General features: G+C 40.1%; 1 protein-coding gene across 3 annotated transcripts; it reads left to right on the top strand.

Moving 5' to 3' along the window:
* Nucleotides 1-273: 273 nt before the first annotated feature.
* Nucleotides 274-17,533, top strand: FBXO30 (F-box protein 30). Of its 3 annotated transcripts, none has more exons than XM_021527007.2 (4): nt 274-434; nt 4,874-4,978; nt 11,647-13,732; nt 14,574-17,533. In XM_021527007.2, the coding sequence occupies exons 3-4, from the start codon at nt 11,663-11,665 to the stop codon at nt 14,775-14,777; spliced, it is 2,274 nt and encodes a 757-aa protein (XP_021382682.1). In that variant the 5' UTR covers nt 274-434; nt 4,874-4,978; nt 11,647-11,662; the 3' UTR covers nt 14,778-17,533. The 3 variants fall into 3 exon arrangements, with proteins under 3 accessions (XP_021382682.1, XP_021382683.1, XP_085431485.1); XM_085575359.1 differs by lacking the exon at nt 274-434 and adding an exon at nt 696-953; XM_021527008.2 differs by lacking the exon at nt 4,874-4,978.
* Nucleotides 17,534-17,664: the final 131 nt, after the last annotated feature.

Below are 17,664 nucleotides of genomic sequence, written 5' to 3'. Positions count from 1 at the left end.
CCTGCACAGGAGGGCTCGGGAGAGCGGCCGGAGGGAGCGGTGACCCCCGGCCAGGGCCGGGCCGCGCCAGCGCCCCCGGCCCCTCACGCCGCCCCCGCCCGCGGCCGCCGCCGCGCACGCGCGCCGAGGGGCAGGGGGAGCGCGCGCGACATCCGGGCACCCCGCCCCCTCCGCCGGGGGGAGCGGGGCCGCGCCGGCGCGCGCGCGCTCCCGCGCCCCGGCCCCGCCCCGCCCGCGCGCTCGCTGTCCCTGTCCCTGGCGCGCGGCCGGCGGGGGCGCGCCGGGAGCCCCGCGGGCGGCGCGGCCGGGCCGGCGGAGGCGGAGCGAAGAGAAGCGAGGAGAAGCGCACCGAGTGCGGCGGCCGCGGCCGGGAAGCGCGAGGCGCAGCGCAGGCTGTCGTGACTGCTCGCCTGCCTGCGGAGCAACGGGGACGGGTGAGCCGCCGCTGCTGGCCGCGAGTGGCAGGGAGAGCCGGGCCCGCTGGGGCCGTGCCCGCTGCCCGGCAGCCGGGCGGTAAACAAATGGCGGCCCGGCGGGGGCCCGAGCGCCCGGCGGCGCCGCCCCGCCGCGCCCCTGACAGGTCGCGGTGGGAAGAGGCCGCGGGGGCTCGATGCGCGGCTCGGGCGCGCCGCCTCCGCCTCGCCGCCCCCCGTGCCCCGCGGGGCCCGGAGCGCCGGGTGCGTGCCGGGCCCACGGGCGGCGCGCACCGGGCTGTGCCGCCGCCGCTTCCTCGGACCCCGCCGCGCTGCCAGCGCTCGCGGGTGTCGCGATTGCACGTGGGAAGGGCGTAGGGCCGGGGGCTGCCGGGGGCTGTGGCGCCCGCAGTCGGAGAGTCGCCTTTCTGCCTGAAAGGAGGGGGAAGAGAGCAAATAATCCAGAGGTGTTGCTGAAATCCTTCTCTAATCCCCCGTGTTTGTGTTATTTCGAGTGGATGTGCTCAGACCGTGCAAGAGGTGATGTTTTCTCTCTTCTCTCAGTCCCTTTTTTTACTGGCATTTTTTTGACGTGCGGTGGAGCCTTTGTTTCCCTTCTTTATGCAGGTAACGAGGGTTGCGTGGTTGTACTCCTGTAACCCCCGGCAATCAGAAGCATACAGGGAGATGACAGCAGCTTGTTGAACGGCTCGCGTCTTGGAACAGTTCTGTGGCCTCTCTTCCAAAAGTTCTAGCGTCGCTGTTGTTCGCAGCAGGTCTTCCAAATTCTTGAGGGAAATAACCCGTGGGCTGGAGAGGTGGCTTTCTTTTGTTCTGCAAAGCTCTACTCGGATTTGGCTGAGGAGCTTTTTATAATCCTTGTTTGCCTTTTGGTGATTGTTTTGTTAATAATGCCAGAGAAGTTTTAGCATACTAGTCCAAACCCAGTGCCCGTGAAGTAACAGCCTCACCTTGCTTGTGCTAGCACTTAAGGCAAGATATCTCCTCTACTTTATCTAGAATTTGTGTGGAGTACTTGATGGTTAAGTCCTTTACTTGGAAACCTGCTGCCCTCTGCTTCACGTTGATGTGATACACCTTGTGCTGTGATTTGGAGGGGTTAAGGTGCATTCATCCAGTTTGAGGAGGATGTCAGTTATTTATGACCTTCCTCTCTGCACCCCTCTCTCAGAAGTACAAAAAATATTAGAAGAACTTTGTTGGTAAGCAAGCCGAGTAACTGGAATACTGAAAAATGCACTGGCAGCTTTACTCTGTCTTCCACTCTATATGTGTGTAAATATCTATGTGGAATTTCTCCATAGTGGTCAAGTTTAATTGAGAGAAGAAATAGATTAGAGAGAGTGAATTGGGATTGTATTGCAAGCTGAGACTTTTTGTGGGGTCTCTTCTCTCATTTGCATCCAAAGTTAGAAGGTGTTAGGGAACAGGAGAATCCCACCAGAATGGGCAAAAGCTATGCAAAAGCAGTGTTTTTACTCCGGTGACTGAATATTTTTTCTTTTGCACCAAATTCTGCATTTACACAATTAACTTCTTAAATTCGGGTTATATTTCCCTTGCTTCCTACTTCAAAGTTAGAAGTCTAATGGGCAAAATAAGTGCTGCATTTAACAAGTAAAATCTGCTTGGAAAGCTTCTGGACAAGATTTCTGCTTGGTTTTGTACAGCCAGGTTTTTTAGGTTGTAAAGAATGTCTACAACAGAGGGTGTAGTCTACCACTTTGTGAAGAAGAAAGCATATGGTTATTAGTTTTTAAATGAGTTCTTGTGGCTGCTGCAGATTTCAGCAGTGTAGGAAATCCCTGTTTTGCCTTCAGTCCAATTGAACTAAAAGGAGCAAAATTTCTCTCATATTGATAGACCTATTTCTTTGGTGGGCTCTAGCTAAAAGGAGGCAAATGAGATCCAGTGGAATAAAGATGGGAGCAGGGAATCATGTATAGTCATCATTGTACTGGTGACAATTTCCCTTCAGTTTCCTTGTCTGCATAATGAGAATAAAGATAATGTATCTATTAGTGAGATGGTTAGCTTGTATAAGGGGTGATTAGTATTCCTGAACTGGCCACAAAGAAATGAATATTTACATTATTGATGGTTACAGAGAAATCTGTGTAAGCTGTCCTAAATGTCAGGACACTGTCTAGTCTCAATATTGAATGAAGGAAAAAGACTGAAAAGCCTTGTAATATAAACTAGTCTAAAATGGGCCAAGAGAGTTAAAATGGCAGGGGAGCTCGAGATTCTGACTTACTTTGCAAGCTACTGTTTTTAATAATTTTTGATGTGACACTTGTTGTCTTATTATAATCTTTTAGTGATTTTTTTAAAGCTGTTTGACGCTTCAGGACCCTGCAAACCCCTACAGTCAGTATAACATCCAGTTGAGTAGATAGTGTTGTTTCTTACCAAATGTCCAACATTGATCTGAGTTCTTAATGTGAGATCATGGTGAAAAAATGATAGGTCTAAACTTAAGACTTGAGGAGGGAGGCATGGTGAGGTAAGTTTCTGAGTGATGTAGTTACAGCTGTTCATGTAAAACTTTACTTAGTGGTTCAGGCTGAATGTGATACCTGGTTCAGACTTTGCTGCAGAGGTGCTGGAAGGTAGGTGTTTTGTTGAAGTTCAGGCTTTTATTTGTCTATTTAGAAACATCTCTAGTTCAAACTGTAGTTTTCCAAAAGTCTGCTAGACAGAGAAATTTGTTGGTGTGATAGATTCATTGCAAATAGGATCGTTATAGGAGTGTGCTTTATTGGCAAAGCTTTAAAGTTCTTACAAAACCTTGTTTTGTCTGAGTCACTGTTGTCACCAGAAAAGGAATGTGTTTGGATAGGATCCTTCAGCTGGAGTCCTTGGGCAAAAAGAAATAACATCAAGCCTGTTGACATTTGTAAAAGGTGGTCTAAATTATTAAATTAGAGATAACAAATTGATTAATAAATTGTATGTCCTAAAACCCTGTACAAACTTGTAGTGAAGATGTTCATGTTTTCCAGTTTTTCATTCATGTCAGAAACATGCTGAAAGAGCTGGTATGACATGCTCACTATGAGATATATTCCTAGCTTTCTGTTGTCTACTGTTTGCGATAGGTGAGGTTTTGTTTAGACAGTCGTTTTATTTAAAACTATTTTTTTTTTTACTGTTTTGTTGGTTTTAAAACCAAGCAGCTTGGAAAAAGCCTGACAGGTGCTGCAAAAAGTGTCTTTAATTTGATAAGAAAGGGAAATACCTGAAAATAGAATAAAGTTGTTAAAACTTTGTCTTATCAAATATTTTTGTTTTACTTCAAATTTTTCAAAATATTTTGAGACAAACTCCCATCATTTCTACCTCAGTGTAATCTGATAAGGTATCCTTGTGGGTATGTCTGTTAAATTCCTTTCTGTACTGTCTATTTTGCTACATATTAGTCAGGCCATTTTCTACTACCAAGGGTGTATCTTTAACAGAAAAAATAATATGGACATAATTAATGACATTGCACTTCAGTGTAGGATGTTGGAGAGAAATTGCTTTCATAGTCTATTTACTTTAAAGTTGTTCTCACATTTTGCTATGGGACCTGGTTAAACTTGTCCCATAGTAAGATGTGAAACAGTATATTAATGAGATGTTTGGCCTGATTCTGTAAGTATGCAGAGGTCAGGAATTCTTCGGCAGCAGCATGTATGAATTAAAATATTACGTAAGAAGGATTTATTTTTGGTTTCATTTGGGTGGTTAAAACTATCTACTGTAATACAGAATGCATTATTTTTCCCAGTAGTTCTGTTTCTGGTTACTGAGAAATAGTTTATTTTCTTTCCTGCTTTTCTGGAGGATTTGTGAGTTCGTACTGGGATAAGAATATCATTGTTCCTTGGGGCATATCGCCTCGGTTTCACCTCTCTCAAGTTTTAGTGGTAATCCTTGGGAATGAAAGAATGGAAGAAGCATCTTGTTACAGTAAAAAGCTTTTTAATAGTAAGCAACTGCTTAATAAGTTTCCATGTATGAAGATTGAAGATGTACCAATTTTAACTAGACTAAAATGCAGTTTGTAAAATAATCAAACTTTATTTATTTTAGTTCTCCAGCTGTTGCAATCTTTCATACAAGTTTGGGGTTTTTTTCCCTGAAGTGGTCAGAGCAGTGAATTAAGTGCAGTAGCTCAGAATAATAACTTCTAATAATCTCTTGCAGCCTTAAATGTAATTAGGTTACCATCCAGTGTGACTAACAGCTAGCAGTAAGCTAAAATGGCAGAACTTAGGTTGTACTTGTGAAGTCTGTTAAAAACTTGTTTATATTCCCATAAAATCTACAGAAAATTTCAGTGTTTGTAGCCCAAGACTGTGTAAGCACATGACCTCTTCAGGGGATTGTGCATACAGAAAGTAATGTCTACACCTGAAATGAAACCTTACTTCTGATCTCATTTCTTGCAGAATCTGCAGCAATCGAGGAGTCACACTGTGTTCAAGTTCAGAAGTGTTTTACACATGAAATCTACTGGCTCTCTAGCTGATTCTGCCCTGTCACCATCTCATCAGGTAGAGTGCTTTTGTGCCTGAGCCATGCAGTAAGTGTAGCTGTTCCTCGTGTGGTTGTCCTGTGTCCGTGTGTGGCCAAAGGCACATTGAGGTCTTTGGGTTTCTTCTCTGGGAAATCTGTCAAGGAAGCAAGAATGCATGGCAGATCTGTCACAAAAGTACTCTAAAGAAAAGCCTGGTAGTTTTGCTTTTGATTTTTAGAACTCGTTTAACAGGGATAGAAGAAAGTGTTCTGTCATTTCATCAGAGCTTCTGTTCTAAAATGTAACAAAGCTAGACAGGTAGGGCATCAGTGGAGGGTCCACTTCAATCAAAGCAGTATTTTGCTTTGGCTCTTTTCCCCTTGAATTTTTTTTTTTTTTTTTTTTTTTTTTAGCTGCAGTGATTTGGGAGGAAATAATTTCACTGTTTTTTCTGAATGGTAGGAAGATGGTTTGCCACTAGGAAGAAAGGATATTTGGGGCAGGGGCAGACAGGGAAAAATCTTCTTTATAAGGTTGACATAAAAAATATTGCAATTTGCTGTAATTCTAGAGTTCATGATTTCTGCTGTAGTTAGAGGTTTCTCTTTTTTGGTCTGGTTTGTTTGTAAGATGGATAGGTAACCTTGATATATGCTTAAAAAGCAGCTAGTATATATTCCTTTGATGTTAGACCACTGATAAAACTAGAATCTTTCTAGAAGTATGTGTCCCCAAGAGGGGCTTTTTCTTGCAGCAAAAAGTCATGTTTTACTGTCTCTTTTGTATTAATACATAATAATAGCTGTAGTCTATGATGGTAATGGTTGAAGTAGCGTCCTGCTTACATAGTAGTTTGGGCTCCTAGTCATAGGAGCTCTTTTAATGTTTTCAGTGATTAACAATAAATTTATGTAAACTCGTTCTAGTATGTTCAGTATGTGCAGTCACTACCAGCCAGGGAAGATGCTCTCGTCTTTGTTGTGGATGAATTTATGTTTGAGAATGCAGTGAACACTCATCCATCCAACTGTTTTGAATATAGTTTTAGCTTCCCTGGTCTACTTTGTTTTAACAGAAATTAGAGTTGTCCTGATGAACTTAGGGGTAGGGGGTGGTAATTAGTATTGTGTAAGGTTGAGAAATTATGTTTGGCATCTGAAAGAGGAGCTCCTGAGAGAAAGCTGGGAAAATGATGGAAGATAGTCCGCTGTCTCTTCTGATGCTACCTCAAACAGAAGCTAGATAGAGTTAGAGAATAAAATGACAATTTATTAAAGGCCTTTAACAGATACACCTTGGGCAGTGCAGGAGCCTCACAGAGTCTATACCCATGGATGATAGTCACGAATTTTTTTGGCAGATACAAATTCAGTCAACTTGCATATCAGGGGTTAGTTGTCCAATTACAGCTTCAGGTAATGAAGTCACACTCCCCTAGTTTGCTCTCCCCCCAATTTATTTTGTTTATACTTTTCGGGCCTGAGGTTGAGATGATCACCTTGGTTCTCAGGCCTGTAAGGATTGTTTTGTCATGCCAAGCTGTGATGAGAGCTTACTAATACTCTATATGAAGTTCAGAGTTATAACTAATGCAGTACAGCATCTGAAAAATAGAAGAGCTAAAACTTCACTTCTGCAGTGCCCAAAACAAAAGGGAATTTTTTAGTATAGTTTATATGTATTTGCTTGTGGGTGAATTTGGATGCTCCTGGGAGTTTAAACCTGTAGTTCAGCTTGTGTGTCTCTAGTCTTCTACTTCCTTGAAGCAGTAGTTCAAGAACCTGTTGGTCTAATCAGTTGAATTTGATAGAAGAGTCTTAAAGGTAGTTGAGCTTCATAGGTTGGATGAATAATAAGGAGCTGTGTAATGGAGGGCTCCAATAGCAGCAATGGTTCCTGTGATTTCCTGTCTTATTGGTCCCAAAGAATTAATATAGAAGAGAGTGAGCAAGCAGGCTTTGGGTTTGATAATACTAAGTACAGTTTTTGTGGTATAGAGGAAAGTGAGAGCTTGCACTTGCAGCTGAAGCATTGTGTGTGTCTGAAACCCTTATTATGCTATTTTAATGTTTGTGTTACAACAGCAACTGGAAATCACGTGGCTGTAGCAGCTGGAATTTTAATCCTTTTAATTATGACAGATTTTCAAAGCATGTTCTGGCTGATTTAGTCAGCTGACTGTATAGTATGTACAATAACATCAAGTGATGGCACAAATTCTGAGAGCAGTGGTCACCTCACTGGAACGGGATGTATTTTTAGGTTTCTCTGCTAGTAACAGTCAAGTGTATGTACTTCAGCACCCTGAACTGAAGGAACTGAAGCTGGTTGCTGACACTACATTATCAGAAAAGGACAGCTGTTCATTCTTGCTGTAGTCATTGATCTGACACTATCTTCTGACCATATTGTGACAAGGAACACAGTGGGATATAATTCTGTTAATATTGGTGTTTTAACATCAGGTATTTTTCTTTGTGTCAGCAATGACCTTCTTTGTTAGCCCTTTCAGTTTGCTGTATTAGAGGAAATAAAAGGACTTGTTACCTCCAGGGAGAATTTTCTCTATCTCCCCTTTACCCAGCAGGTTTTTTCTTTACAAAGCAGTATTTGGGAAGAGGGTGGTTCTTGTTTTCAGTATAGTACTAATGATATATTGGTCGAGGTTCTGTAATGGGAAATTATTCATATGTGAATGCTCTTAATCTATGAATAAAAGAGGTGCTAAGTTCTGTGCTTTACAAAGTTAGCTTACAAAATAGAGTGAGTCATGGTCATTTGCTGATTAATCAGTGTGCTAATTCTTGAGGTGTTATCTATTTATTTTACCAGTTTGATAGGGTCATTTTTTTTTTTTCCTTTGGACTTAATTTGCAATTCAAGAATTGAATTATATTAGAAGCCTAAAGTAGTTCAAGCAGTCCAGGAACTCGCTGACTACCCAAAACAGCTGTTGAATTTGAAGCTCAAGTATTAAAATTAAAAATGCATAAAAGGACACTTAATATATTTAAAGAGACTTTGTAGTAATTGCTAAATAAAATGCAACATTCTGACTAAATTGAAAATTTGCAGGAGGTGCTGAAGAGTTAAGGCTTGTAATCAGAATGCAGAATTTTAGTGAATGTGCTGCTGATGGTCTACTGATGTCTGAAGATATTTTAAATTACATGTTTAGAAAATGGGCCAAAGGATTTGAATTTTAAGATAAATGGCAACTAATATCAAGCTCTTGGTAACCAGTAAAATTCTTATTTATAGAAACTGAGAGAATAAGTTGCTTTAGCTGTGTGATTTTATGCATAACTGTTTCTTGATGAAACCAGCCTGAAGCATCTGTAATAGAGTAAATTTGCATCTAGCTATTGGTAAGACTTGGTCTTTTAGTGTCAGCTTTGGCTTTGTCTGTTAGTGATATTTGATGTTTTCACCAGATTTTGTTTCCTTCTTACTTTGAAAGGTCATTTTTTTATATGAAATAATTAAGTTTTGATGAATATTAGCTTATGAGTGAAAGGAGTTCAGGAGCCTGAAAAAAGCCAGTATCATTATGCAACTCAGGTTTCACAATCTGACTTGTATAGACCAAGATAGTGTGCTGGGGAGGAGGATGTTTTACTGTCTTAATAGAATGTTCTGTGTAAGCTCAGGCTATTTAAAGATGAGTTTAATTTGGTCAACCATTTAATGATGGTTGACTAATTTAGGGTATGTCTCCAGAAATGGTACAGGCAAACACGAGCTCAGTTTGACTGTGTTCTGAGCTGCTGCATGTGGTCCAGCTTTGGCCTGGAAGCAGTAGAATAGTGCTGGCTTAGCAGTGTGTGCTATTTTTCCAGCATAATTGACATGTGTCCCCTTTCTGGGTTAAGTGAAGGTGGCTTATCCCCTTTGCCCAAAATCAGTAAAAGTTTGGCCCAGATTGCTGTCATGCGACACATCTTGACATGATCTGATGGTGTTGACGTGAAATTTCCCACTGAAGTCCAGTTGTCACAGTCAGTATGGAATGGGCTATGGGCAACCATGAGGGTCTGGAAAGGACGTGTGTCTGCACCCGCTCCACGCGCCGGGCTGTGCCCAGTGCGGAGCCATGCGGTGGCAGCTCGCAGGGCAGCCCAGGCCTGCCCTCGCTGCTGTGGAACACACCCGCTCCTGTGGGCATCCTGTGAGTCTTGACAGCACTGACAGGGCTGCTGTCAGACTGTGCCCAGCTTTTCCATCCTGTGGGAAAGGGCATTGGCAGCTCATGACATGAGGGCTCGCTTTTCACCTGGGGTACTGTCAAGTGGATGGTGAAGCCACTCGATAGGGTGAGAACATCCATAACACTCATAGTGAAGCAGAGATCATCTTGGGTACCCTCCTGGGCAGGTGAGACCTGTGCAGCTGAGCCCAGTCAGCAACACATTGTCCTAAGAGAGTCATAGGTACTCGTGCCCTGTGTACTGAACACACCCACATGCTGCTCTCCCAGTGGCTCACTTCTGGCCAGCTTAAAGTGAGCAGATTGTTGCTTTATGGGAGCAGGACTTGGTTTAGATAGATGAAACAGGGGCTGGGCTCTCTAAAGGCGCTGTCATTATAAACTAGCAATTGTCTTTTTCAGTGCTATTTCCATTTTGTCTTATGCACTTTAAAAAACACACATAACCTGAGAGCTTACTTTTGATCTCTGTTCTATCTGTTAACTTGAGGAGAAGTAGTTTGGTTTCAGTATTGATGGAGATTTCTGAGATTTTCTAGCAACAGGCCACATTATTTGGCAAGAATTACTCAGGAGAAGGCTTTGCTGGAAGAACTAAAATTATTTTCAGAGAAGTCAAATAATTTTTCTATTATTTATTGAACATGTTTAATTTCTTTGTAGTAGATGCTATCTGACTTAATTTCAAGTCAAAAGCAGGTTGTGTGCCCGAGGTGTTTGAAAAAATGTGGAACAAGTCAGTCACTGAGTCCTATGACTGATACGCTTGACAATTTATTTGAAACTTACTGTTACTCAGTATATAAGGTAAGGTGGTGGGGAAATTCAGCTGTGTTTTGCCTGCTAAGTGTAGCACATACGCCTTTTTGTTAAAAGTGTTCAGGAGAGTGGGTGGCTAAAATATTTAAGTAATCCAAATTACAACGCATGGGGGGATGAGGACTGATTGCTACTTAAAGTTGGCATGAATTTCAAAGCATTATAAAAGAATACAAGTGAGTGAAGTGTTGCATATATATTTCTGTTTAAACGCTTTAAGTTATTTAAGGTGGAGTGTCTAAAATGCACTTTTGTTTTCTTTTGCCTTCAGTTTCAAGAGAAACAGTTTGCTTTTTATAGTTTAGAGTAATTTTAAGAAGGTTTAATGCATTAAACCTGAAGTGTTTAGTTAAAGACAATGCGTGAGAGCACTTGTTAGCAGAATAAGGAACCATTTTTATTAATCTTAAATTCTTTGAGCATTTTATTTCTCAAGAAAATTGCTGGGGGGAGTAAGGAAAAGATGGAATGAGCTATGTATATTTGAAACAATATTTTTTGAGGTTTGGCTCTGTACAAGTCATTCACTGATACCTCTGAACTTTAATCTGTACTGATATCACTTCTGAGAGGGAGTTTGTAAGAGTGTAGGGGAGAGCTTGGTAACATGTGTGGGCCTGCACTCCAGCTGGACAGCAGTTCCAGACTTTCTCATACTAAAGTATGATACAAAGACACAAAGTTTACACTTCTTTTTTTTTTTCTTTTTTCTTCGTTTTTTATTTATTTTTCTTCAACAATTGAGTTTTTTTTTGTTGGTGTCAATGTATTGTTTTAGATTGCACCATGGATGTATATGTATTTTGATTTTTACTGCTGTTTGGCCTTGTTATGCAGAGTTGTTGATACCCTTACACTTTGAATTCCTGGTATTGTGATCAGAGCAGCAGCAATGGGATGCATGAAAAAAATACCTTTTGTGGGTTGAAGTGGACATAGGCAACTCAAGTTTTATGTAAATGTTTTCAGTGAAATAAAAGGACTTATTTAATATGTACTGTAATTATGTAGTATTATTTGCTACCATTGTACAACAACTACTGTAGAAAATAAAGGGAAGGGCTGTATGCTTTAGATGAAGAAAAAGTGAAGAGCTGTTGTAAAGGACTGCAGGCTGTCAGAAGCAGGGAGTGGGGAGAGAATGTGACATGGCATGGAATCGAGATGCTCACTTGAAGGCTGCAGATTGCCTTAAGCAGCATGCAAGAAGAGGGTGCCAGCGCTTAGGTGGGAGCAGGCAGCCTCTGTTTAATTTAGAGAATTGGACATGAGGATGAATCTGGTTTCCTTTATTTTGTCTCTGTGCAATTATATAATTTATAATTGTTGTTGGCTACAAGTAGTTGGTTATATAGTTAGTCAAAGGTCATGCTTTGTTTTTCATGGAATGATCTTTTTGCAATGAGCAGAGAAAAGGGGCTATTCCACAGTGAAGGATTATACAACATTTTTACTTAAGTTGCATATATTAGACCTGGTAAATAAATACATAGACTATGTTCTGGGCTCTGATACAAATATGTATTTTTAATTTTCAGCTTAACTTTTAAACAGCATTTCTTTGAAAGAGGATGTTACTTGTTTTCTTAAAATGTCTACTGATCAACAGTAGCTAGTAAATATTAACAATATTGAGTCAATATTTTATTTATTCTGCTGTCTCCTTTCTCTTTACTCAGAGTTGGATTTACAGTCATGGAGGAACATCAGCAACACTTACACTGTGTGAACTGTGTCAGCCGTCGTTGTATGACCAGACCAGAGCCGGGCATTTCCTGTGATTTGATTGGCTGCCCCCTGGTTTGTGGAGCAGTTTTTCACTCATGTAAAGCTGAGGAACATCGCATGTTATGTCCACTTGAAAGAGTGCCTTGTTTGAATAGTGGCTTTGGATGTCCCTTCATAGTAGCCCGAAATAAAATTGCTGATCATCTAGAAGTTTGTCCTGCAAGTGTGGTATGTTGTACCATGGAGTGGAATAGATGGCCAGTCAGTTATGCTGACCGAAAATCTTATGAAAACCTGAGTAAAGATGTTGATGAAGTGGAGCAGCTAGATATGGCTTTAGCTCTTCAAGACCAGCGCATGTTATTAGAATCACTTAAAGTAGCAACTATGATGTCAAAAGCAGGTGATCAAATACCAGAATCCAGAGAGCAAACCTCTGTCAAATCAAGTGCCCCTGATACAGTGCATACCAATGGTTTGATGCCTGTAGATGAAGAGTCCTATGGTGCACTTTATCAAGCTACTGTAGAAACAACAAGGAGTTTAGCTGCTGCTCTGGATATCCTGAACACTGCTACAAGGGACATTGGTATGTTAAGTTCAAACCACTGTATTTCACCACATGAAATGAAAGAAGATCCCAAGATTAAAGAACAAGCTTCTAGTGGCATTATTCAGGATAAAAAGTCTGACTCTGAAAATCCAGATGAAGATGTAGGAGCGGTTGGGGGAATTAACTTTGATAGCGTGAGTCAAAATTCACAAACAGAGCAAAATGGTTCTTGTGATATTTGTTATGATGTAGTGCAAAACCACGACTTAAATCTAAACCTCAGTAACTCCTCTCTTCTGTGTAATGGCTTTCATGTAGAAAATGAATGTTCAAAGGTGTTGGACCACAGTGAAGATCTTGGTGTATCAAATTCAAAGCCGTCTAGTGTAGCAAATGGTGAATGTACTGCATCTCATGAGGATGAAGCATTACAGTCTTGCAGCTCCTGCCCTGTAACAGCACAAGTTGAAGCAACACCAGCTGATCACTTAGTTAATGGCAATGCTAGTCATGTACTACTTCCCCATAATGCTAATGAAGAAGAAATGTTAGAGAGACAAGTAGAGCAAGAAAGACTGAGAAACATAGATGCATTTTCACTTTTACGGCATCGATCATACAGATTCCTTGTTAACCATTATTGGTCAACACCAAAAGAAGACAAAGCTGTTGATACATCAGATTTGGAGATAACAGAAGATCCTATGGGTCTTCAGGGAATCGATCTAATCACTGCAGCTCTGTTGTTTTGCCTAGGAGATTCTCCCGGAGGTAGGGGGATATCAGAAAGTCGCGCTGTTGATGTGTATCATGTTGACTTTGGGACCCAAACATTTTCTCTCCCATCTGCTATACTGGCCACAAATACAATGGTGGGGGAAATAGCTTCAGCTTCTGCATGTGATCATGCCAACCCACAGCTCTCAAATCCAAGTCCATTCCAGACCCTTGGATTGGATTTGGTATTGGAATATGTGGCTAGATACCAAACAAAACAGCGTTCAATGTTTACATTTGTTTGTGGACAGTTGTTTAGAAGGAATGAATTTTCATCACATTTTAAGAATGTGCATGGAGACATTCATGCTGGCCTTAATGGCTGGATGGAGCAGAGGTGTCCTTTAGCATATTATGGGTGCACATATTCTCAACGAAGGTTTTGCCCTTCAACACAAGGGGCAAAAATTATTCATGACCGCCACTTACGGTCATTTGGAGTTCAGCCTTGTATATCCACAGTATTAGTAGAACCAGCAAAAAGCTGCTTAATTGGACTACACAATGACCATCTGAGTAGTCTACCTTTTGAGGTGCTGCAGCATATTGCTAGTTTTCTAGACGGCTTTAGTTTATGTCAGCTTTCAAGAGTGTCACGTTTAATGAGAGATGTGTGTGGAAGCTTACTTCAAGCACGTGGAATGGTGATACTGCTTTGGGAGAAGAGAAAGTGCCCAGAAGGAAGTTCTTGGCAGGTAAAAGAAAAGGTAAGTTGGTTTTTTTTTTGGGGTTTTTTTTGGAAGGTGAAAGGGAAAGTATATTGGTCCTATTTCTGATTTTTCTCTTAATATTATGCCTGTTACTACTGGATTTTGGTATAATAACCTTACAAGAAAGAGATTGTTGTATAGAAAACGTGAAAATTGCAGAAGGTTGTCTCAGTCTTCTCCACACTTGGAGAAATAGAAGTAGTGTCTGTATAGTTTTTGTTGCATGTAAGTAAATTAACTTCCATTATTTCTAGTTAAAATGTTATAAGATTACTTCATGATTTGCTTTAAGATCAATAGGCCATAGAAGTGGGGAAGCTGCATACAAAGTTTGATTTTCTTGCCTGTGTAGGTTTTACAGCAATTTTTTTTTCAAACCTGTTGAGATCGTATCTATTGCCTTGGTACTGAATGCCTTAATTATTGTAACAATTTAAAACCTTAGGATGACCTTTGTGTAATACAGTTTTTACCGTTCTCCCCACCCAAAACTGCAGAGTATTTGCAGCACTCACTTGGAGCTGCAGAAGTTGCTAAGACACAAACTGTTATGGCTGGTCTTAAATACCTTGTAATTTAACTTCTGATTGTATCTATTTTGTGGACACAAAAAATATTGCCTTTGTTTCTTCCCAGTGTCCAGAGTTGTCTTAGAGTCTGAATCAGCCTGAGACAAACAATACTGAGTTCTGTATAGTGTATTTTTGTCATGTTGATTTTTAGTATGTGGTTTTGACAACATTATTACCTGAAAGTTCTATAGCACAAGGGTGTAACTTTCTGCTCTGAGTTCAAGTATCTTAAAACACTGTGAGCCTAAGTGCAGCTTATTTCCTAGGTTTGGCGCTTCAGTACAGCCTTTTGTACAGTCAATGAGTGGAAGTTTGCTGACATCGTGAGCATGGCTGACCACTTGAAGAAGTGTAGCTACAATGCTGTGGAGAGAAGAGAGGAGGCTGTGCCACTGCCATGCATGTGTGTGACTCGAGAGCTCACCAAGGAGGGACGGTCACTGCGCTCTGTTTTGAAACCAGTACTTTAAGTACTGCAGCCACTCCAATTGCACATACACTCAAGCACCTGATATAACCTCGGTAATATTATGAGACACTTTATTAATGTACTAAAGATACTTTCTAGCTAAATCTACTCTGTCACTGTGTATATAAGGTTTGAAGTGACATTTATTTTTTATAATACTGTTTAGCTGGAAAGTAATGAAACTTGCCTTAACGTTTGAAAAATTCGGAACTTGCTGGACAGGGTAGTTTTATCTAACTTATGTAATTTAAGAACAAAATCCTAAGGTGTGTTTTCTGATTCACTGGTGCCCATGTAGCTGTTGACTGATAACATTTCAAAAATAGCCTCTAAATGGTATCCGCATTTGGATAGGAAACAATGAATTGTAGTGAGAGAAAAGTCCTGTCCAAATCCTGTACCTTCTGTGTCTGGTCTTTTTTTTTTTTTTGTTTTGTTTTGTTTTGTTTTTTGAAACAAATTATAATCCAAATATTTGAAAGATAAGGAAGAATTCAAAACTTTATTATAGATGTCTCAAACACAGCTTTTAAGCACATTTTTTCTCATGAAATCAGTATTCTACTGCTCTTCCTAGTTAACAGGTGATCTAGGAGCAGCTTTTTTTTTTAAAAATAGGTTTTTTTAGTAATGATCTAAGTGAACTCAGATTTACAGCAGCTTAATTTTTAGTACAACTTTGTTTTGACATGTCAACAATTGCTATTTTTTCTTCTGAACTCTTAACAGTTGTTTTACTTCTGGGAGCAAAACTTTTAGAGCTAAAACAATGGAATACTAGTTTTTACTCTCACACCTAAAATGATATCAATGTCAAATGTTCAGAACATTTTTCCTTGTCCTGCAGTTGGCTGAGGGTTAAATTGCTTGAGCAGTCAGAAATTCAAAGTATGTGACAAACAGTTACGAATTTATAGTGCAGCTAATGAAAGGGCTTTACTTGTTCTGTGGTATTGTGACATGTATTGTCTCCTTTTCTGTTAATTACTCTATAAAAATGCTGCTTTTTTAAGGAGCATTTTAAATTACTGGTATGTATAGCAAATGTATCATCTTCATAAGATGAGACATGATTTGTTAATTGCATAAGGCATATCAGAAATGTTACGTTAATCCACATTTGTTAAACCAGTAACTCCAATTTGCTTCCAGTCTTCCATAAGAAAAGATCGTACGAAGTGTTTGTGAACAGAGAATACATGCTATGAAAAATGGCCTAGTACGGCAAAACTTTAGTAACTTGAACTGACTTTCCAGCTTGTTTGTATTACTGTCAGTGTCTCTAGCCTGTTGCACTTAGCAACTGTGCCACAAAACTAAAACAGAAACAGACTAGAGCTTGGAACAATGAAATACAGTGTGTATTTCCATTACAGGGAAAAAAAAGATTAGTAAGGAGGAGATGTTTACAAAAATGGCTAAATTTATTACTTGTAATTTCTGTACCAGACACTTGTTTAAGGTTAATCTGGCTGTAGTTCACAGCTTTGGTATCTGTGCATTTCCCATTCTGGATTCAGTCCAGCTAAACATTCACTGCCTTTTTTTTCTATTCAGAGTGCTACAGGTGCCCAGAAAAAAAAAAAAAACAAAACAGAAAACCAAAAAGAAACCTAGTTCTTCAGTGCCATGAGTTGAAATTATAAGAACTCAAATAGAAGTTTTGCCTCTTCAAACTCACCCCAACTTCTCTTCTTTGTTGTGTAATCAGAAGAAAGGAGTAAACCGTCTACAGAAGTTAGCAACATTTGCAGTAATTCTTAGCTGTTACCACAGTTATCTGGAAAGGAGCATCTAGATTCAGGTACAGATCTGACTATACCAACTGGGTTTTAGGTAGGAATCTTACACTCCCAGCCTGGTTCTTCAAATGTATTGAAATGCTCATTACCCACAAATTCTTCAGTACTAGGCAGGAGACAACTTTCATCAGTTCTTGTCTTTCAGCTCTAATGGCTCCATGCTGCTGCTCTCCAGTGTTTAAAAGTAATTGCGTGACTGGAAGGATCCTGAAAGTTGAGGAGATAATGCTTGCATTTATGGCTAAATCTACTTCAAAACATCTGTCTTGGGTTACTGGTATTTTTTAGTGAGCAATGTGGTGGTTTTGGTACTCTGCATTCTTTGTAAATTCCCAGAACCCTGATAAATATGGTAGGCAGGCACGTGTCTTGGTGCTTATGGAAAAGAGGATGTTCAGGTAGAGGAACTGGTGTTAGAACCTCGCTTGTAGCACAGTGCAGAACTGCATTTAAAGTATCATCAGTTGTTGGTCTATTAAAATGAATTTTTAAAGTACTCTTTTTAAGAAGTAACACTATTTCTCAATACATGCACTTTTATTTTCAAATGTAGATACAGGCTTTTTTGTTAAATTAGTTTATTTTTTATGAGAATCCAGAGCTATTAAAATATCAATGTTGTAAGCAACATATCTGCCTTGTAAACTGCTCCAAATGCAGAAATACAGTATACTTAGGATAAAACTTTTTTTTTTTTACACTGCTATGCAGTTTGTAAAACATCTATGGTGTATAGTCAGTCTATCAAAATGTGACCTGTTCACATTTACCCTTGAATTTTAAAAATTTCATATCCCTTTCCTGGTACATGTTCCATACAGCATACATAGACAGCTGTTCCAGACTTTCTTTTACTTGATACCACATTGCTACTTTGTTTAAAATATTATGTTTTCAATCATTATGCAATTTTTTTCAATGTCTGTTGAAATCTTAATAAAACTTTTGGAGTTTCTCTTTTAGTGTGATTGTATTTTCTTTAAAGCTCATCCCCAGCCTTTGTGTGTTCAAGCATGGTGCTCAGTGCCTGCCTATAGGATTTCAGTAAGTACTTCAAAAGTGAAGTTACGTACGGGAAACTATTTA

This window comes from Lonchura striata, chromosome 3, assembly GCF_050655825.1.
Source record: "Lonchura striata isolate lonStrDom1 chromosome 3, ASM5065582v1, whole genome shotgun sequence".
NCBI classification, from domain to species: Eukaryota; Metazoa; Chordata; class Aves; order Passeriformes; family Estrildidae; genus Lonchura; species Lonchura striata.
This window is presented reverse-complemented; position numbering and strand designations above follow the sequence as displayed.